Raw genomic sequence first — 24,146 nt, 5'->3', positions numbered from 1 at the left:
GAAGCCGTGGTGGCTCAGGGGATAGAGCGTTCGCCTTCCAATGAGGTGAACCAGGTTCGAATCCCAGCGATGGCTGGTCAATTCAAATTCCGCACCCGGCTCGCACTGACCACAGTGCTGACATAAAATATCCTCAGCAGTAGACGGATCATGGGGTAGAGTCCCCTTGCGGTCAGGCTGACCGCGGGGGGTTTCGTGGTTTTCCTCTTCATATAGCGCAAATACGGGATAATTATACCAGAAAAAGTCCTCCACGAAGGCAAATTTCTCCCAATACTTGATCCAAAGGTTTCCTTGTTTTCTGGACAAGGTTGCGCAGTTAGGCATTAATAGTCGCAACCCCAAAAACATTGGATCGGCTGTTCAACGACTGTTATAAAATAAAATCTCTCAACTGATTTGATGTTGATCAATCCTAAAAGTAACGTGAAGAAACACTTTTTTTTCTTCAAGTGAACACCAAATCGAGCTGCCATACACAATTTAAAAGACGTAAGAAATGCAAAAAGTTGACACGGAGATCACTCGCTTTTACAACATTACGTTAAATATTTCCGCTCCCGAAAACTCCAATGCTTTCGCGTTTTGATTTCCAAGTTGTCGAGTGCTTGAGGCTGTTTTCAAGAGTACTTTTCATCTGCAGAAAGTAAAGTTCGCCGTTAAAAATATGTATGCATGTTTTTAGTTGCGTCATAAAGATACTTATATTTTAGTTGTCAAGTCTCTGCAGACTGCATTCCATAATTTTAATAATAATAAATTGCATTAATGCTTTGCAAAATCTAGTTCGAATTCGTCAATCTATTCTCTCTGCTACGCGTATGTTTGATTAACAGTCATTATTTAAGTCATTTTATTTTAAGAAATTAGTACTTGTATACAACCTAAATCACTTATTCTTAGTTTAAAGGGCTGCCAACTTTTATAAAAGCTTTTTGAGAAAATTTCTTCTAGCGGTAAAGTTCATGTTTTAATGCACGATTCTCTTCGAATGAAAGAGCTTCCCAGCAAATCAATCAAACTCCGAGCATGATATCAATGAATACGAAGAAAAAAAATTGATTATAGTTTTATTATCATCCATAATTTTATGATTAATTTCATTAAACAAATTCCATATTCGAATGTATATTAAGTCAATACCTTTATAAATGTATTCAGATCTTTCTCATTTACACTCATGTTCATACATTAAAGATTATTCAGAATCACATAGAAATGGAACTTTAAAGTAAAAGTTTTTACCGACAGAATGATCACACTCATCTTTAAGAATAATATGCAAATTACAGGAAGCCACCAGATGATGCCACGATGCACACTGCGCAAATTACAAAAAGGACCATCCTGAATTATTTTTGATCTCTAAATGACCGGATCTTCAAATTCTAGGACTCAATCTTAAAGTTTCAAGGGGGTGACCTCAAATAATCTAATCATTTAGTGCAAACGATACTTTAAGTTACAAAATCAGACACTAAAATGAAATCACATTTTCAGAATCGTATTAAAAAATGACGTGTTAAAATTGTATTAATCGCATTTTTAAAATAATTCGATTTCGCAGGAAATCGAACTATTTTAAAATTCTACGACTTTTAAATCTCTGTTATATTACAGGGGTGGCCAACCTGCGGCTCGCGAGCCACATGCGGTTCTTTGAAGGATTATTTGTGGCTCGCGATAAATGTACCCGAGTTCCCTTTTCATTTTTGTGCTATTACATTTTAAAAAATTATTATCGTTCCGTATGTGTTTTAAAATGTCTTTTAAATTACTGAGAACAAATATGAAAGACTAAGTGTAAGTTGTTCAATTCAAGGTGAGTTTTCCATTTGCAATATAATTATGACACAAAAAGCTTCTGGACAATTAGAATGAATAAAGATGTAAGAAGATCAAGCTCTACAGTTAAAATATAATTCGACGTCGATTTCTGAATTTTGAAAATTTGTACCAGAATCGAAGTATCATGAATTGAAAAAGGCTGCTTGTCGAATTATTTCAACATTCGGAACAACGTACTTATGTGAATCATTTTGTTCCACTTTAAAATTCGTTAAATCCAAACACCGATTAGCATTAACTAATGAGCATCTCAAAGAATTACTGAGAAGTGCTGTCACCAAGTATTCACCAAATTTTAAAGAATTATCAGGAGAAGTAAAATAAATGTGTTTAATTTTTAATATTTTAATTCAATGCACATATTTTGTACTTTTACTTACATGTTTTCAGTAAATATAATTTATGTAAAAAAAATTAATACCTTTTTTGCATACCTTTTAAATACGTATTTAATTGCGGCTCGCGAAAAATTTGAAATTTTGAAAAATGGCTCGACTATCAAGAAGCTTGGCCACCCCTGTTATATAACATTCTTTAAAATTATGTAAGAATTTGGCTATATCACATTTTAAAAAAATATTTGACTATTATTAAATAAAATGATAAAAATAATAATAATAATAAATATTTACTAAAAGTTATATTTTGTATGGATTTATCTTTAGATGAACGAATTTAATCACTGCGTGTAAAAAAATTTCATTTCGCTTTAAAAGTTTTCGAGGTAGGGCGAAATCCGCAAAAAGTAACATTAACATTAAGAGACCCAAACTTTGGATCGTTCTCTTGACGAAGCTATGGGGACCCTATTTGCAAGATTGTGACTAACCTCGATATTTTGGGGGTCAGTAATCCCATTCCATTGAAAACGAGGTATGTTTATTCAGACAAAGTATGTTTTCGTGTCTGATTCTCTAACTTAAAATATCGTCTGCACTTAATAATTAGATTATTTGAGGTCAGCCTTTCGAACCTTTAAAATTGATCCCCAGAGCGTGAATATCCGATCGTTTTATCGAAAGTCATTCAAGATGGTTCGTTTCTTATTTCGTACCCGGTACGTCACTACACAATGACGAAAGTGTAAGAGAGAGGTATGTAAGGAATGCTAGTTAAGTAGTGAAAATTGAACCCAAGCGCTATCTAAGCTGCTTTGTGACATAAGCAAATTGCTATGGCGCAGAGGATGCATGTGAAAAAAATTTTACGTGGTAGAATTATCGGCCACCAAGAATCTGGACGTACTGAGATGACAACACTCGAGGAACTTGGAATCGTCCTAAGTGTCCCCTCCAGGCGTTGGCAATGATTCCATGTGATGATGGAAATGTGAGTAGACGTTACGGCTTCCGAGTTACAGCACTGAATGAAGACAGGTATTCGACAGCAGTGACTGTCAAATAAAGTAGATAGAGTACAGCATCCGACCTGTCAAAAGTTTGGGAAATCTTAGTCTGTATGATCGTAGGCCTGTCAAATTTGCGTATTTTTTATTTCTAAAGCCACACTTGCCAATATCAGCAAGTTTTCTTGGTGAAATCAAGCGAATCTAAGATAGAAGGTCTTCTTGTTCATCAGAGGCGCCATCTATGGCTAAGAATACAAATTCAGCCACACACACATGTCCCACGTTTATAGGGAAGATCCATTCATTCCTCCACAAATCGTTATTTCGCCCTGAACTAGAAAACAATCCATATCCAATTCAGTACCCTACAGAGATATAATTTGCAATGGGAGCATGAAGTACTTTGCGACCCGACACATTTAACGCGCACCAGTCACCATTTACTGCACGGGGATCGAACCCACGACCTCTTGGACATGGACCCAGCTCCCTACCAGCCAGGCTGTCCTGGCACTGTCAAATGTGCTCCACTCATGGTTACTCACTGTCGCCAGCGATTTTCCTGGAGAATATTGGAGTGTGGACATCGTCACAATGCATGGGACAGGCTCGGCCGAACTGTATTTAATCGACATACAATGTATTAATCATGTAATAGTAAGTTTTTGTAAAGGAGATATTTCTTATAATTGCTCCAGGAAGCTCGCATTATCCTTCATTTATGAACAAGAGAGCAGTTATTTTACACAAATTACGTTCTTTCAAAACCGTTTTAATTTCTCGCAATAAGTTCAAACGTATCATTTATCAATATAAATCAATTCCTTTAAATCATTCGACACCCATAGCAAACTCAGAGTATCTTCTAGTGGAAAGCAGCTTTAAGACCGATTTGAATTTTAATAATTCCTGATATTCAGCTAAAAGGAGGATTGAAAATATTACGGTAGTGTACCGATGATAAAATTGGATGATGTATCAAATGATAAAGTATGTTTGCCAATGATAAAAAAATATGTATAAGGTGTATCAGTGAAAAACAACATCAATACTAAAAGAGTGATCCTCTTCTGCTCAAATACCAACGAATAATTAAAAAAAGAGCAATGTGGTACAATTTCAACAAATTCAAAGAGCATACTATTCTTTCAATTTCATTGATCCAAACAAAATATTTATTTGCATACATCTGGACAAATACAAACACTGGTGTGCAAAACTTAAGCAACAAGTGCGTTTTTTGTCATAACTCTACAAGAAATCATCCGATTGACATGAAATTTGAATATGATGTACATTATTTTGTACTTAAACGATGGTAAAAGGATAATGGCGCAAAAATGACTATAAAGCTTAAAGTAGGGTATGGAGCAAAAAAAGGCTTTATTTGACATATAGTGGCATTACACATGATTGCCTGAAGAAGCGTAAGTACAACTGGCAGATGTTCCCTAATATGGGATATGCCCTCCCCTTACTGTAATTGTTGCTTGGCATCTTCTCGCCATGCTAAGCACCAGATTATCCAGGAGTTCTTGGGGTAAACGTCTCCATTCCTCCTTTAACGCATCTTTCAGCTGATGGGTGTTACCAGGAGGATACTGTCGTGTCGAAAGACGTCTCCCTAATGCATCCCACACATGCTCTATGGGATTTAGATCTGGAGAGTAGGCTGGCCAATCCATTTGTGTGATATCTTCACTTTCCAGTAGCTCTTGAACATTAGCAGTACGGTGTGGTCGGGCATTGTCATCCATAAAAATGAAGTCTGGTCCAATAGCCCCTCGGAATAGATGCACATGGGGTAGGATTGCCCCGGTCGAAGATCTGATGCTCAGTTCACCCGTTCAACATAATGCCACCCCAGACGACAACTCCAGGACCACCACCAACCTTCCGAACAGCTGTACCAGTAGTTTTAAAGGCATTCCAAGCACGAGAAACAACACTTTTGTTGATCCCGAACTCTTCGGCGACACTAGTCACACTACGCCCCTCCTCAAGCTTCCCAATCATTCCTCCTCGAGTAAAGTCGTCTAAATGATTTCTTGAAGACATGTTTCACAAAACAAATCACTTGCACTTGCAGCGAATGTGTTTAACTACGGTGCTCTTCATCCTTTTATCACAGCTTTGACCTGCGCGCGCCGACCCACAAGGTTTGTGTACACTTACATCACCTACGACGTTTTATTTCTTAAATTTGCATACAAATAATCTTTCTACTGAATTACGTGCATATTATATTGCAATTTCATGGCTATCTTATACTTTGTTCGGGAGTTGTGGCCGAAAAACCACTTGTTGCTTAAGTTTTGTACACCAGTGTATATGATAGGGATGTACTGCCAAGAAGTTACTTAAGATAAAGTTAATTTGATAACACAAATTGAAGTCAGGATAATCAAAAAGATAAAAAATATTCTAATTGCCAAAGGATCGAAAGTGGTATCAGAACAAAGCATTGTTGTTGACCGACAAATTACCCAATTTAAAGGTTCATGGTCAATATCTCATTTCTTATAAGGAAGATAAACATGGCTAAGTACAAAAACATATACGCAACAATACACTTTGGATCAACAAAATTGACATAACCATAATAGACATGGCATACTAAGAAAGGCAATGACCAAAACCGGTCAAATAAAAGATATATATAAACAAGTTACTCACCCCATACATTCATTTCCGTTAAGGCATCTTGCTGGAGAAAAGAAAAGTACACACACCATACTGTCTCAGGAAGAAACAGAAAAAATTCCACACTTTGGATTCATATCAACAACTTTTATTCTTGCACATATCTTTGATCGCCAGTCGGAAAAGGGGGAAGGAAAACGACTTTGAGTTCAACCGGACAGGCAAGGATTATTCCCTTACCGCCACAATCTGATCCATACGCAAAATAAAATGATCTCGGCTTGCGTCACGACGACTTTGAATTGATGGCGGCATCTGGCAAGAAAAAGTTCACCGAAAGCAGGGGATGTTCCGATTCAGGAGATTACCTTTTTTTCTTACAAGGAGAACTAAATCAGGGAAAACGGTTTACATTAAGGTTGGTAGTCAGAAGCGGATGATTTTTTTTTCTTTTCCTCGACATCATAGAACGATGACGTTTCATGAAAAAGATAAATGGCGAATTCCTTCGTTGTCACCGGTCAACAACGCAACAGACAACTATTCTCAAAAAGACAAAAAAAACGTTTGGCTCATCTCAACGGCAGTTCATTCTACGCGTTGGTGTAATCCTAGGATTTAATAAAGATGAAGGTACGACATGCTGCGCTAAAAGTGCTCAAATCAAGACGGCAAAGAAAAAAAAGAAACGAAACTTTTTACAGCTACATCTTCGACTGTCTTTCGAGCAAGTCACCAAGAGAAGTGATAATGGCGTCTCTTCAGCGAGGGAAAAATACGAGTAGTGTAGGAGGGAGAGCGGACAAATGTGATTGGATGGGGGGATCACAGGATAGTTACGCCAAAACCAATCAGTGTGATTGTCAGACTATGAATTTCAATGAACAAGGTTCGAGTAAGAGTCAGAGATCACGAGTTCGAAAAACCTCTGAAGGAGGGAGTTCGAACATTTAAAAATAGTTTAAAGACAAAATTTGCATAGTATTAATTTTGGGTGTGTAAGTACCCTCTTTATGCAGCTGTTATTTTGTATATATATGACAAATCAAGATTGGATTTGATGGTTTTGTTTTCTTTTGATTTTCATGACTGTATGTATTGAATTCGTTACCTCATGTTATGGAGAGGATTGTTTCTCTTTTATGATGTTTAAGTTAAGTTATGATTTTTTTTGCTTAATAAAATTTCTGATTAGCTAAGAGAAGACTTTTTCATTATGCGTCCCGCAGTGGACTGATCGTTAAGGCACGGTTCCCAGAAGATCACAGAAGTCAAGCATCACTGGCTACGGTCAGTGTGCGGGTGGGTGACCACTTGGATCAGTCTGCGTAGGGACCGAGGGTGTGCGGTATTGGTCCTCGTTAAACTGTGCTACCGTAAAGTGCTCGACTTCGCGCGCAGGTCGTCGGGCTACCGAAGCGGGGGTGCCATCCCTTCCGCAGAGGATCAAAATTGTGATGGCATGTCTTCGGATCATCCTCCGGGATGTTTCCCAGACCGTCGCCAATAGCCCATTGTGCAGCTCTAGTGCGACGTAAAGTAACAACAGCAACAACAACAATTTTCATTATGCTTACTAAGCATTTTCCACAACGCACTGAACTCTGCCAGCAGTGATCAGTATAACCACGTCATACCAAATAAGGTATTAAAAGGAAGATGTTATACTTGGAGGGCGTGATTACACCATTTCTGAGAACTTCAGAATCCGGATTGAAGTGGTTTAGCACACCACGTGCGAACTGAAGGTTCTTTGAATGTTATGGGAAAAAGGTTAAAACAAGTGACGCAAAGTCGTAAATGTGAGGGGAGAAATTGGCCTTGAAAAGGACAGCGGGGTCAATTCGACCTAGAGTCATCAAGAGGTGAAAAGATGACACAAAATGTGTTGCTAACGAGAAGAAAAAAGGAAGTATTTCCAATTATCTTTAAAGAGCATGAGGTAAAATTTAAAAGAAAAAATTTAAAAACGGAAAACAACAAAAATTGTTCGATGAAGGAATTAAATTAATATAATTAAAAAAATCGTCACACATCACCGTGACAGTATGGGGGTAATAAGGAAAAAGAGGATTTCCGTGAAGCAACACGTTATCATGAGCTTTTTTTGCATAAGAAATAAAAACTTTTGACAATATATATTGAAATGCATTCTGCATCAAGTATAATTACTAATAGTTAGAAAGCACAAATCGGCTGTATGGTATCCCAGACTTTAGCATTGGGGTTAGTAGAAAATGGGTCGCAGAAACCACCTTAAGTGCAAAGGCAAGGTGATAAGATATGGTAGGGCTACATCGATTTATATTCTTTGTGATGGGTTAATCGATATCCCCACTCTCTACAATTTCCTCTTTTCAGTTACCATGATTTCAGTAAATCTTACTTTTTTCCGCACCAACATATTTTAACTTCTTACTGAAACGAACTACCGTTGGGAAAAGACGGGACTTTCCGAAACCGTGGTAGTGGACAAAGAAGAAGTGTAGAGAATGTGAAAATCGCTTCACCTTGAAACGCCACTGCTATTTGCAAAGAAGGTAGTGTGCAGGATTATAATTGTATAACTCTCACGATAATATAATTAGATATATAATCTTGCACAGCTTGAGTCGTTTCTCCAGGTGTAATTTGGTCGTATACAATTGAGTGCGCCAACTTTTCCATCTTGATGAGTGCTATTGACAACAAATTTCCTATGTTCTACTTGTTTTCGGAAATAAGATCTCCAAAAATTTATACAGTGTAAGAATATTCTACACATTAAAAAGTGAAAAACCGCACTTTAATTGTGTTCAAAAATAATGTATTTTTAAATTTTTAATTCGATATTTCAAAATTTTTCCCCCCAGCTGGATTGCATGAGGGCTGACTCTATGGATGAAGAAACGGCACCCCTTCCTCCGGCCAGTGAGGAGGAGAGGGGGAAAAGCATTAGAAAAACATCCACCCACAGGCCCCTCACCCCTACTGTCAGTGAAGAGGTTGATGAGCTGATCGAACAGTCCATAGAGATCGAGTCCAACAAGAAAATGCGGAAAGACCACCTGTCTTGGTTCAGCCTCGCTTTCAAATCGCCAGACACTGAAACAAAAGTAAGTGACGGGGGTAGACTGTCAATATTTTCCAAATTTATCTTCATTCAATTCTCGAATAAAAATACAAATTTTGTCAATGGACAATAGGTGATGGTAGCTTCTTACATAGGTGATGGTAACTTTATGATTCAAAAAGCAACTAGCGCCGTTTTTAAGGGTTCTTTTTTTTAACAATCTTAGTATGAATGACACGTAATTTTAACCTTGGTCAGATGACGTAGACAGCACTTGAGATTGTGCATCTTTTTTCAGACTTTGTCACCTCAACCAACGAAAGAACATGGCAGATTTAACGTTACCTATCTGCACGCCGATTGTTGAGTCGGCCCTCGGGACTGAGCTCATGTCTCTGCACCGGTAGTAGAGTACTAACAAAATAGAACACATAGACAAGTTTTGATCAAATGAGCAGATTATCCAATCACTAACATTCAACTTTAACGCCTTAAGTAAACTGATTATTTTTTGTCTACATTATTTGAAGTTATTAAATGAGTCACAATTTCATACTTTCCATAAAGAAACATAATTTTTTTTCATGAATTTATATATACTAGAGGGCTAAGACCCCTGTTCGCTGCCACTCCCCAACCCCGATGATTGCTTCGCAATAATTGTCTTTTCTTGGCAGAAAACAGTTTTCATCCCCTTAAATTAATAAAAATTATTCACTTAACATATATGTACTGAAAGGAATTCTGTTTGCTTACTCTTGTGCCTCTACTTCCCACGTCCAAATATTACTATCGATTAGTATTATAAGCATTTAGATCTCTTGGTGAACAGAAGTGATTTTTCGAAGTAATCATTTTTTAAAATAACATTTATATTCTTATAACATTAGATTGCTCAAACAAATTTGATGAGTTCATAACCATAATTTAATATTTTCGCTAATAACAGCAGTACTGGAAAATAACTTTAAATTAGGGATACGAAGATATTTAAAGGAAAATAATACCTTTACGACTTTTGTTAATTGTATGCTGATGACAACCAAAACAATATTGAAATGAATGAGTAAAAACTGGATCCTACCTCGTGATTTTTAGCCAATAGAAATGCACGGACAACAATGGAATACTGTGGCACCATCATTAGACATACTCAAAATAAAATAAAAATCATCCCTCAGCTGTAGCTGATAAGTTTAGTTGTAGCATTTTAGCAAGCAGCATTATTAAAAATTATTACCTTTTCACACACATGTGTTCTCAATTTTAATTGGCTGTTTTGTGCTTTACTAACCGTAAGTCTTCTGTGATTGGCTATTTGTTATCATTTCACTCTCTTCTTATATTATATATATATATTTAAAAATAATGATAGAGGGTTAGAGAAATAAACGGTACATCCATTATGAAAGCTGTAAATATTTTATGCATAAATTTTGGAATTTAGTTACAAAATAATCCAAGAAATAACGTTGTACGTAGTACAAAAATTCTTAAAAGAACACAAATGCCGTAAAACTTTAATCAAACAGTGATATTCCCCTGCCGGAAACCCATGTCCTATTAAATATACGATTTAAACCTTCTAATCCTATACGACAACCTTCTTTCACGATTTAACAAAAGAACTAATCGTCCCGGTCATCAGTGACTTTCAGCGTTATCTGTCGGGAATTTTTTTTACTAAATTCGATAAATAATTTTTGTTATAAAATTTTTACAGTTTCCCCAAATTTATAAAATACAAACAAAACCGTTTGTTTCATCGCTTCATCTCCCTTTGCTTTCGAGATTTTTAATTTTAAAATCAATCAGGCCTCCACTAGACACCCTATAGCTTGCATTTATCTGGCATAATGCTAACGTATAAAATTACATCCAAATTTCGTTTTCATTCAAATAAGTTTCTTTCAATTTTCAACGTTTTCTCATTTAAAAAAACCCTCTTTTATGACTGCAAGCTAATGGATAAAAGAGATCTTATTTCCATTGAGAAATCATATTACCCTGGATTGTCAGATTTAATTACAAATTCGTAGTCAAATCTTTATGCCTCTTCTAGTCGTGTGTGAAAAAGGGTTTATTTCACTTCCTGGAGAGATCGTAATCAATAATTCTGTCTCTATGTAACAAAATCCTGCCGATGTAAGCAATTATTCTTTGAAGTCCGTCATTGATATTTAAACGGATACGGGGAAAAAAAATTTCCGGGATTTAATTTTTTTTTCTTAGTTATTATAAATTAGAAAATTCTTCAGTTTAATTTAAAGTATCTTTAAGAGATAATAAATCGAAGTTAATAAATAAATGAAATAGGTTACTCAATAAGGCGAACATGAAGATTCCTTTTTTTTGCATATGTATTCCTTGTATTCTGTCTTGTATATCTTTTTACACCACAAAAAAATTACATTTTTTACATGCAAATGTTTTCTTTTAGGCATAAAGTAACACGTACCACAGGGAAGAGGGGAGAATGGGGCTTAACTGAACTTCTTAAATAACTTTTTTAATTTATGGGTCAAATTTCTTCTGTGAGATATCGTGGATCGACATCATCGATGTGTGGCGTAACTACCACTATAACTATTGAATACCAATTCACTAGTATATAAGACATGTTAACTTGATTCTATCTAGAGGTACCTTTTGATAGATGAAAGTTGAAATAGTCTAAATATTAATTCTCCTCATTGGTGACCCGGACGTGATATGAACTCGTTAACAAGATGGATGGTCCACATTAAACAGTTGATTTGCTTAATGTAAACTGCTTAAAGAAAAAAAAATCCGGTGTAGTAAAAAAAAGTCCCTCGGTCATAAAATTAAGGGAAAAAAATTATGAACGAAATGCTATTAGCAAAAAAATGAAGAAAATATAATGAGCAAATTTAGTATAAATAAATAAACAGCATGAATCAACTAGTGGTATCTGATCATCGAATTCTATCATAGATAAAATTCTGGAAGGGGAGTAATGTGGCGTAACTACCACTATAAATATTGAACACCAATTCACTAGTATATAAGACATGTTAACTTGATTCTACCATAAGGTACCCTTTGATAAATGAAAGTTGCCATATTCTATAATTAATTACACCCCAGATGTAAACTTTTTTTGTGCAGTTGCATTATCACACTGAGAATACTTTCTAGCAACTTGTATAAGAACGTCTTTAAGGTGCAAAAACGACTTTAAAGTTTTCTCTTTACTCTTTTAGTGTCATATTATAGGTTCAGAATTTCAACAGAAAGTCATAATATATTATAAATTATACAGCAAACAGTCCTGTCTTTACATCGATCCATTGAGCCATGCAATCCGTTCATCATCCGTGTAAAACTAATTTTTTATTAAAATTGATTCAACTTAAAATTCGTTCTCCACTTTTAAATAAATCAAATTGAATAATAGCCTTCAAATGTTTTGATTTGCGTTCAAATTGTTTTCCTCGGTATAGTGAAATGCTCTATTATAAATGAGTACTTAAATTAAAATATTTCAATATTTATTCTGCAATAAGTTTTAGATTAAAATGAATTGCATTTTGGTTTTAGATATACTTTTCTGAGTTGTATTAAGTGAATACATAATAGGTTATCAAGTTCACCCGCTCTAGTCCCATCGATTGTGGGGACAAACACAACCTTTTTTTTTATTAAAAAAAATATTATTATGGAGAAACTAAACATCTTTGTAATTCCAGATGTATACCAGAATGCAGGTAAACGTCCAAATCATCGTTAAAAAATACTTTCAGAGTTAAAATATACATATCTATAGATATATAAAAATCTCTTGTCACAGTTTTAGTGTTTAAACTCCTCCGAAACGGCTTGATCGATTTTGATGAAATTTTATATGTAGTATATTCAGTAGGTCTGAGAATAGGTTTATAAATAATTTTTTTTCATTTTTCGGACAGATTTAACGTTTATTTTAAATATATCTTTATTTAATCGCATTCGAATCCAAACTAGACATACAAATAAAAAGCAATATTCACGCACGTTGCAACAAGTCATGGAAGAATTTACCCCGACCCGCCCTTATTTAGGGCATACGGGTAAATGTTTATTAAAATCCAAAAAAAAAATATCCAGAGGACAGTAGAAACATAAATTACATGAAATACACATCAGACATGGCAACAGCCCATGAACATGGCGCAACAAGTCATATTAAACTCTAATACTTATGCTCGCCCTTTAAAGAAGAGTATCAAATATATTTGCAAGTATGTGAACAAAGGCAGTGATGTGGCAGTATTTCGAGTTGAAAATACCAACTGCTCTTCTAGTGAATAACAACGATGAAATAACGCTGTACCAAATTGGCCGGTACATCAGCTCCAATGAAGCTGTTTGGCGTATCTTCGGTTTCCCAATTCATGAACGCGATCCAACCGTTATTCCTTTAGCCGTCCATCTTGAAAGCGGTCAGAGAGTACATTTCAAGAACGAGAGATACCGAGAGAGTGACCGAGCTATAAATCCACCAAAAACTACACTCACGGAATTTTTTGAAATGTGTAATCGTGCGGATGCTTTTGGTGCCTTTGCACGGACATTACTTTACTCAGAAGTACCACACTATTTAACTTGGGCTCAAACAAGAAAATGGACACCCCGCAAGCAAGGCACACCGGTTGATGCATTTCCCAGTTCATTCAAATCAAACTGCTTGTGGTGAGTATTTACAGTCAATCCAAGGCAGACTGAGTGCTTTTTTATTTTCGACTGCTGTTGGTTAATGTCACCGGCTCACTGTCATTTCAAGATATACATAAATTCGATGGACATTAGCATTCAACGTATAAAGATGCATACCTTGCACACGGCTTGCTGAAAGACGACAACCAGCGGGAATGTATTTTTGATAAAGCAACATTAAACTGTACTGCAAAGCAAATTTGTCTACTATTTGCTATAGTATTAACTACATGCTTCCCGGCCCGTATAGAAACGTTATGGGATAATCACAAAGATTCGATGACTGATGTTATACGGTATCAACATCGCACACGTTGCAACAATCTAACGATAGCATTCAGCGATGCTATGTACAATTGAGCACTGACTGTTATTGAGGATCTTTGCATTATTATTGCCAACTTGCGACTCAGTCATTTTGGTATGCCTTCGCCAAATCGAAGTGCATCTGATTCATTAAACATTGACATAAATCGTTAACTTCAATACAATACGATAGAAATGGCAGCGATTGCTACTCGCAATGTTCCACCAATGAATGAGGAACAAAGGAACATTTATGACCGCATTATGCTCACAGTCTCAGCAGGACAAGGCGGAATTTTTTTTGGATACACCAGGTGGAACTGGCAAAACATTTATTATTTCGCTGATTCTCGCTGAAATACGATCAAATAATGGCTTCGCGTTGACCATTGCATCATCTGGCATTGCGGCAACTTTATTGGATGGAAGCAGAACAGCTCATACAGTATTTAAGCCGCCACTAAATATTCAAAACAACCCAGATGCAGTGTGCAGCATAAAAAAGCAATCGTCTACGGCTACAGTGTTGAAACACTGTAAAATTATCATCTGGTGTGAATGCACTATGGCACGCAAGCATTAGTTTGAGGCATTGAACAGGACATTGAAAGATATTAAAAACAATGACAAATAATTTGCGACCTTCAGTTACTCCTTTCAGGTGGTTTCAGACAAATTCATTCCGCGTTCAACGTACGCTGATGAGATTAAAGCTTGCTTGAAATCATCTCCACTGTGGCGTAATGTTGAAAAAGTTCAACTAAAAGTAAATATGCGCGTCCAAATGCTTCAAGATCCATCCGCTGAAATATTCTCAAAACAATTGCTAGATTTCGGTGATGGAAAAGTTACTAAGGATGAGACAGAATGCATAAAATTACCGGACAATTTCTGTACTATCATTGATTCACAAGATGCTCTCATTAACCTTATATTTCCCGATGTACACACGCAGAAAGGGCGATTTTAGCAGCAAAAAATGTGGACGTCAACGAATTGAATCTGAAGATACAACAGTTATTGCCATGTAACTTGGTGACATATAAATCCGTTGATGCAGTCTGCGATCCCTTTGAAGCTGCAAATTATCCAACAGAGTTTTTAAACTGATTGGATTTACCAGGCATTCCACCGCATAATTTAGTACTCAAAGTTGGATCCGCGGTTATTTTGCTTCGTAATTTGAAACCACCACGGCTGTGTAACGGCACGCGATTAGTCGTTAAAAAATTAATGAACAACGTCATTCGAAGTCATTATTTTAAATGGCAAATTCCGGGGTGAAAGTATATTACTTCCACGAATCCCTATTATACCCACAGATGTGCCAATTCAATTTAAACGCATTCAGTTCCCCGTTGGATTGGCATTTGCAGTGACTATTAATAAATCTCAAGGCCAAACAACGTCTGTTTGTGGCTTAGATTTGAGCACACCATGTTTTTCGCACGGACAATTATACGTGGCATGCTCTCGAGGGGGCAAATCATCCAGTTTATTTGTGTTAGCTAAAGATGGAATGACAAAAAATATTGTACACTCCATTGCACTAAGAGATTAATATTGTTGACTAATATTTTCAGAATTCGTTGTACATATAATTTATAAAAAAAGGTTACAATAAATTAAAAAAATTATTATTTGGAGTGTTGTTATTTTCACATTCCGTCATCGTTCACAGCGTTCTATGCCTCTTCCACTCATATATCACATACGCACACACTTACAATAAATAAGATATATTTTCATACTCTAGAAATAATTCATATGGCAAAACAACGTTTGCCGGGTCAGCTAGTACATATAAAAATTTGCAAAATCCTCCAGTCTCGACTGAACTCAACTTTCCTTCCGAATCACGGGAAGAGAAAATTCCAAATATGCTTTCAATCCTTTTTCTTTAATTCTCACAAATAGACTAATGATGAACATATACTCTATTTGTTTGTATCTTTCGATGCATGTAAAATGCAAGGACGCCACCTAATCACGATTTGAGATATAACTCTCGCGTATTTCAGTTTTTCTATACATTTTCATGAAAAAATTATGCCAATACAAATTTGCAATGAACAGTCAATTTTTGATGCATAGATTAATAGTATACAGTTTTGCTTACTTTTTCGATAACTATCGTTGTTTTAATGCAATTAACGTAAAAAGAATTTTTTAGCTTCACCCAAATCAGTTTTCATCAGTTAAAACTGCTATAAAATTAAATTTTGAAAAATCTAAAAACTGAGGAGCATGTCATTTAAAATTATTTACTCAAACCTACCCATCGCATTATTTTATTGCTTTAAAGTTTTGAGAAAAATTTAAAAAAGTTCAAAAAATTTCCGAGCGCAATTTCCTTTAATATAAAATCTTCTTCTTCTAATCTAAAATAGGACGGGAGAGTACTTTTGAAATTTACATAAAAAAAGTTTTCAATCTAGCATAATACATTTTATAATATGTAATAGAAAGATTTTAAGGGTATTAAAGGAATAGATATAAATGGGACACTTAGTTGCCAAAACTAGCACTGCGGAAAGTAGTTGATGAAAGGATTTTAGTCTTAAGGAAACGTTTAAAGGTATAAAGACGACGACATTTAAGTTACTGAAAAGGGACTGAGTAATTTTATGAAAAAAATGATTGATTTTATCATAACCTAATTATCAATAATATAAAAGAAAAAGTTATGAAAAAAGGAAAAATCTCCTCGATACGAGCCACAGTCCGCAACTCGAAAAAAAAAAAATAGAAGCCATCCTAAAGCATATTCGAAAAGAAAGTTAAAAAAGGAAGCTGATTGAGAAATTTTTAGGACAAGACACCAGACAAGCGATATCCAATTAAAACTCAAAGAGTAGAAAATTTAAAAACTGAAGGTTAAGACTGGCGAAATAAAAGTTTTAAAAAAATAATAATAATAAAATAACAGAAATAAATTAACACCTACAGTCTGTGATTTTTTTAAGAAAACACTTATAAACTATGTATGACTTAGCCTAGGATTGTGACTAAATGCAAAACAAAACGAGGATCCGTTTCCTTAAATTTAATATCAGGCATGGGTGCAATGACCGCAAAGAAGGTCATAAAAAATTAAGTTTCTTTTCCGAAGGAGAAGGGAAATTTTACGAGACAAGAAAAAAATTCCTGATATTCACGTTCAAATTAAGAAAATTCACTTAATTAAGAAAAAAAAGATCACTGACAAATTTCGCATAAGCTAAGACTTATGAAATTAAGGGTAAATAACGACTTAAAATAATGAGATGAAAATAATTAAATAAATGATTAAATGTAACAAAACACTAAAATTGTAACTGCGACAGTGAAGTTAGCTAAGTGTAACGCCGTAATACAAATCGAATTTGTTAAAATATGTTCTTCCTGCCTTCGCCTTTTATTTAAATTAGGTTTGTTATTTGTTTGTGCATTTATTGCAACCGCCATTAGTTTCGCTTTTTGTACCTGACAAATTTATTCCATAAATGCTTTTTTTTTTACATGGCTTTGTTTCTGTTTTTTAGGCTAAGTAAAAAATGAACTAAATCTTTTTTTATGAAAGAATAAGGAATGTGTCACAATTTGTCGGGCTAGGCTTATTCGAAATAGAATGGAAAGAACAGTTGTTAACATAAACAAATGCCACATTTCAACTGTCAATCCGGATCCATACCCATGATGACATCGCTTTCAGACATCCAATCGTTAGAAACATTTTTTGGGGGAATAGAGACTTATAAACTTTAATTTTGTGAATGTTCCATAGCGTGGTCGGGCCATAAGTTTAAGTGTTCTCTTCTAATAGAATTTTTAAAAAATTCCTCCACTGTAACCCACCAAATATAAGGAAGGCTGTTCCGAGATTGACTAACAAGTTCATAGGGCAGATGAAAGGTAGGTAGGTACTTTATTTAAGCTGCCCTAGTGCTGCACAATAGGCTATTGGCAACGGTCTAGGAAACATCTCTGATGATGATTCGTAGAGATGCCATTCCAATTTTAATCTTCCGCAGAGGGGATGGCTTCCCTGTTTTGGCAGCCCGATGACCTGTGTGCGAAGTCGAGCACTTTACAATAGAACAGCTTAACGATACCGCACACCCTCGGTTCTTACGCAAGCTTATGAAAGTGGTCACTCACCCTCTTACTGATCGCAGCCAGTGATGTTTGTCTTCGGTGTTGTACTGGGAACCGGGTCTTTACAATCAGTCCACTGTGGGAACAAAATGAGACATGAGATTGTCAACCATACAAACAAACAAACAAATTTTTGTGTTGTTAGTGAATTTGTAGTTGCTTTCGAGAGTGACGTTGAAACTTGCGTTGGCGATTTCCTCCCTCCCAACGTGGTATGTGGCTCCATGTTCTAAGGTTCTCTTTCAGAATTGTTTTATCACTTTCCTTAATGCTGCCAGCTAAATAACGGAACACCCTTCTTTAATTCTGCTTTCTTATCTACTAGGAAATTAATCTATAATTTTGAAAATATTTGTTTCATTTTATTTCTCGAAATTTGTTCTATTGAACTTGGTTACCAAGTTGTAAATTTAAACACTTAGACGGCTGAACGAATTGCGCCTGAGTCTGAGGTTGCCGCGGTGCATTTCTTAACAGCTACTACTATCCATCGCCAAGTCGGGAGATCTTCCCGATCGGCCATGTACAGATAATTTACAAAACGGATCTCCTTGTTACGAAATTTGTAATAAATGCTTTCAATTTTAAAAATTGGCACCTGTGCAATACAACACATTTTAATAAATAAAATAAAATTTAAAAGTTTTCTTACATAATTTTTTAGTCAGCATATAAATAAATTCCGTTTAAATCGTAGTTCAGTATCCCTTTTCTGATGGAAGGGAAAGGAAATAACGCCTTTCTGCTAATAACAAGCTATATTTATAAATTTGTTAAGGTTATTTTTGAAAAACTGTTAGGAAAGTTTTAGCCAACCTTCTTTGCTTAATCTTAAAAAAACGTCGATAGTAAGAAAAAAACCGCACTTTTCAGGGAATAAGAATAATTTGTTAAATAGGTTCATAAAGTTAGCAGACATTAAGAATTATTTATTCATTTTCATCGCTATTAGATAATTTAATCGAGAATTTCATTTCATTTTATTCATTTTAAAAACTCCACAAATTGGAAATTTAAAACAATTCTTTTTAAATATTTAACAATTTAGGCAAATTTAAGGATTGCATAATTTTTAAGGGATAAGATGGTAAATAGGGTTTTAAATTATAGCTTTGCCTAAGTGTAAAGCACTTTTCTAGTGTAAAGCAAGCCCTATTAGATTGCATAGCTATCTTCGTGGTTTGGGGAGCTGCAGAAAACAGGGTATGGAGCCCACTAGTTTTAAATGTTTTGCTTCGCACGATTTTATTTAAAAACTAAAATTACACCTTTCCTTTGATTGCCCATATTTATAAAATTGTGAGTAGTGGCAGTAAATGATCGAAATGGGTGAATGTTGACCATCACACAGTCGCTTTGGTAAATGTCCGAAATATATACTATGTCTAGTGAAGTGTGCCTCTTCACGGTATGCCCTACATCAATACTTTTCAAGATCCAGGATGCATTTAATCGGTACAGTGATATTTTTCCTCATCTATCCTCAGCATCTATATATATATTTCTCTTACACGGCACCAAAAAAAAGCCTCATTACAACTCCCCGAATGGCAGCGTTAGAAAAGCGACCAATGATTGCTACTAAAAATGTCATATGGCAAATCTAGACGAGGTGGCTCAACATATAGCGCTTTTAAAAACGGAAACAATAACCAGAGTGAGCATTATCAGGCTGTTCAATTCAGCTGCGGCAATCTCATACTATTAAGCTAGGCAGAAGTGAGTAATAGATCTCTATTTTAGTATTTTGTCGAAAGCGCTTTTCTGAAGTACTTTGTACAACACTTCACAACACTTCTCTTTTTCACAACACTTAAATATTTACTTTAATTTCTTCATTTATAGAGAAAACAGTCGGCAAAGAATTTTGTAAGGTTAAAAAACATTTCGCTAAAAAAAGAACGAATTCTAAAAGAAATAAAAATAAACAACTTAGAAAATAAAAATACTGTTGTCAGCCATAGAATTTTTTGAAAGTTAACTTAGCAACATAAATCAAAATGACATAGAAGCGCAACTAGATCAAAATTATGATACCTGAGCGCTTGACGTAACAAATCCTTCAATTCTATAAGTGTTGTATCGCCAAATGCCCAAATTAACAATTGCAATTTCAAATTAATATTGAAATGTACAGGTTCAGAATTTTCCACAGTGAAAAGTTTTCGGAACTTCAGTATTCAAAAAAGTATACAAAAGCTAGACGTTAAGAACGTATCCAATGAGCGAGCATTGGATTGCGAAGCAATCCAAAATGAACTGCGAAAGAAGTTCCGGGGGTTGGCGAGCGCCAGCGAGTAGGGGGCGAAGCTTCCTAGTATATATAAAAATATCAAATAAATATATTATCAATGAATAAATTAATATCCAATCGGATCTAACAAATATTTCTGACATTCACCAGAGGAACTGTGTGATTGCTGACATTCACAGGTGAAAGTCGACATTCTCTTGATTTCTGTCATTCACAGATGTATGTGTATAATTTCAGTTTCATCAGATCAGAGACAGAGTGTTTCGATCGAATACTTCATGTGCCTTTGCTGTCTGGATTTTCGTGGCCCTCATCCAAGTCGTCATGACACCCAAGTAAGTGATCAACACGTTCATAACGTAAGTTGTTTTGGAAAGGTTACTGAAAACAGAATAGGGTTGGTAGTCATTGTAAAACCATTGTTGGTAGCAGTTATCGCTCTTCAGAAAAGATGCATCCAGTTGTTAACGAAGACAATACCGAATACATGTCAATTATTAAAACACGTGCATATTGCAAATGTTTCAATGTAAACCGGGATATCTAAATTCGAACTTGTTGACAATTTTACTTATCTTGATTCAAATATTAATGCCTTAAACGATATAAGTTTAGAAATAACGAGACGCATTATAGCAGCTAATCGGTGCCTTCATAGCAGAAAAAGTCAAAATTAATTAAAAGACACTACATAAAACAATGATTAGACCTCTCTTAACTTATGGATCCGAAACATGGTCTTTAACTAAATGACAAGCAGACCTGCCTTGCTGTTTGACTTTCTGGTGCTGTAAATGTGGATGGCTTAATGGGACAACGACATAATTTAGAATTATATAAGCTATTCAAGGAAGCTGATGTCTACAAATACATCAACATAAGCCGCTTAAAGCTAAACGGGTCACATCTGTCAAATGGACCCCTTCTTCCTTGACATTTAAGATCTTCAATTACAAACCAATGAGATCTAGAGATAGGCCTAAAATCAGATGACTTGACGGTGTGGAGGAGTATTTAAAAATCATTAGAATTACTGAGTGACGAACAATTGCAAAGAAAAGAGCAAAATGGAGGAAGGTTCTAGGGAACGCTCTGGGCTAGAAAGGGCTCTATTGCCAATAGAAGAATTGTAAATAAGAATCAGCAAAATAAACAAATTCGTATTCAAAAGAATTGCTAAAATTGATTTGCTTGAATGTAAGCTAAATTTGTCAGAATATAAAAATTTGTCGATCCCTTATTATGTGTTCAAATTAATCAAAAGTATAAAATAATGATACTGTGAAATATATATCATAAAATAATAAGTAAATACGTGCATTTAAATTTTTTTCGTTGAAGTATCAATCGATATATCTATTAAGTATAAGAAAAGTAAAGAAAAGAACAACATCATTTCGACTTATGTAGATATTCTGGATTACACTGAGAAACAAATTTTTACTGCATAACTACTTGATCTTATTTAATTCGGGTGAGGGATTTTCAAATCTCAAATTAGTTTTGTTTAGAAAGCTGCAGATTCTTTGAAAAAGGTTTTATTTGTGTATTTTTTTATCTGAATATATATATATATATATATATATATATATATATAGAAAATGATAATACATTTCGGTTTTTGATGTGATACTATAAGGTCATATATTTTTTTTTATCAAAGTTTATTTTCAAAGGAGCAGACAAGTGTATATATATATATATATATATATATATATATATATATATATATATATATATATATATATATATATATATATATATATATATATATATATATATATATATATATATATATATATATATATATATATATATATATATACACTTGTCTGCTCCTTTGAAAATAAACTTTGATAAAAAAAAATATATGACCTTATAGTATCACATCAAAAACCGAAATGTATTATCATTTTCTTCTTATCACTCTCTACGTAGCAACGAAATGGGGACACTTAGTAGTCGTATGAATTTTTAAAAAAATCTTGGCTAGAAATGTATTCAAGAAGAACTATAGATATAGCCAAGTATAGGTAACTATATGTACTACTTTGTGACCAGGTACGCAAAAATGTCTAAGATTTGATCAAAAATTTCATGCAACACAATACGAAAAATTTGTTACCCAGTGTAATTAGTAAATAAATGCAGATAATGAAAAAATGATGACCATTTTTCTGTTTTCTGAGATTTACTATAAAATGTGAAATATCACTTTAAATGCAGAATGTTGCTTTGCAACTATAAATCAGAAAAAAATATTTTCGATTTCCTACTTTGCATACTAAATTTACGAATAAAAAATTAATCTGAACTAAATTTAACGTAATGAAGAAAAAAAGAAATTAAATGTAACAAATTAATCTACTAATTATTAAAATTAAAATTGAAAAAGAATTAAATTTGGACATGAAAATACAAGCTTTATTCTCAGTTTTGAAAAAAAAGTATTAGTTTTATTTAATTTGAAGACAAATAATTCTCAAAGCAAAATTAAAATCATTCCATACATTAATTATTAATTAAACCATCGATACAATTAAATTTATGCATTTCTGTTACATTGCTCTGAATAAAAAATGACTCCGCTTTTGCAAAATTTATTTTTACTTTCATATTTTCATCATGAAGACTACTAGTAGTCATTATTTTATATTCGCAATTTTATTCACAATATTTTTTTTTAATCTTCTGCTTTCATTCATCAAGAATATCATTTTTATCATCTGGTTCTATGCCAGGAATTGCCACAGACACTCCCGACTATATTTATGATGAACTATAGCATTACCTAAAGCATTCATGAGCGTTATTATTCAAAATAGAAAAAATATCATTCGCAAATAAAGTTTTCTGGAAAGTTATGAGACCAAGAATCGATCCTGAATTGATAGAACTCATTTTCATATTTTTCTTAACCTTATCTTGAACAATTCTCATCAAATTTGATTGTCCACTCCAAACAAACGTGATCGGATGAACTAAAATTGGTCTGCAATTGTACCATTGTATATATACTTGTTCAGCACAATGTATTGTGCATGTGCAAATTATAAGAAACATTTGAGCTCAAACTGAAATAACATCGCCAAAAATGAAGATTTTTCTGTGTTTTTTTTTTTCTTAGTCGAATTTGTTTTGTGAAGTTTTAAATTTCATTATTTAAATTGATTTACAATGTCCACTCTAAAGGGAAGATCAACTTTTCTAATCGTAATTTGATCACACACACATTGGATTTTATTTTATTTTATAACCTGCGATGAACAGCCGACCCTATTTTAAGTTAACGTCTATCAGTGTTCAACTACAAAGCCCTGTAATTTTGAACCCAATCCAGAAAATAAGGGAACTCCTGGATCAAGCATTAGGACAAACTGACCTACGTGGAAAAAAATTTGTTTTAACTAACCCACAACTACGTTCCACGAGAGCCTTCTACGTTTAACCTGACAATAAGGGGATTGTGATAAATCTTCTTTTATTTTCTCAATATCAGATCATGTCCTAATTTGGTCATGTATAGCCCACACACAGATACATACACAAAATTGGAAACTATGATCCATTAACGTGAAATAGTACCAATAAATCTTCATAAGATCAGAGCTGAAAGTAAGACGAAAAAGAAAAATGAACTGGTAGTGAAACCATTTCAATTTTGGCTATTTTTGTAAGTTACGAAATAAACTCTTACTGTTCTTAATTATAAAGTAAACTATTCATCACTTTGCATGGGTAAAAAAAAGCTCGATATATGTATGTTATGAAACTCTTACAAATTCTGGTATGTATGTATATTTTAATCTAAAATGAAATTATTTTCTCTTTTCAGTTTTTTT

The 24,146-nt window shown here is 34.3% G+C and overlaps 1 protein-coding gene across 1 annotated transcript in view; it reads left to right on the top strand.

Moving 5' to 3' along the window:
* The window catches only part of LOC107439048 (adenylate cyclase type 8), a 184,826-nt gene that overhangs the window by 118,901 nt on the left and 41,779 nt on the right, over positions 1 to 24,146 (top strand). Inside the window, 2 exon segments of the mRNA XM_087160509.1 lie at positions 8,692 to 8,934; positions 20,542 to 20,639. Coding sequence (XP_087016635.1) covers positions 8,692 to 8,934; positions 20,542 to 20,639 — 341 coding nt within the window.

This window comes from Parasteatoda tepidariorum, chromosome 4 (genome assembly GCF_982258835.1).
Source record: "Parasteatoda tepidariorum strain Cologne lab strain chromosome 4, Ptep-v5.0, whole genome shotgun sequence".
In the NCBI taxonomy this organism is placed as follows: Eukaryota; Metazoa; Arthropoda; class Arachnida; order Araneae; family Theridiidae; genus Parasteatoda; species Parasteatoda tepidariorum.
This window is presented reverse-complemented; position numbering and strand designations above follow the sequence as displayed.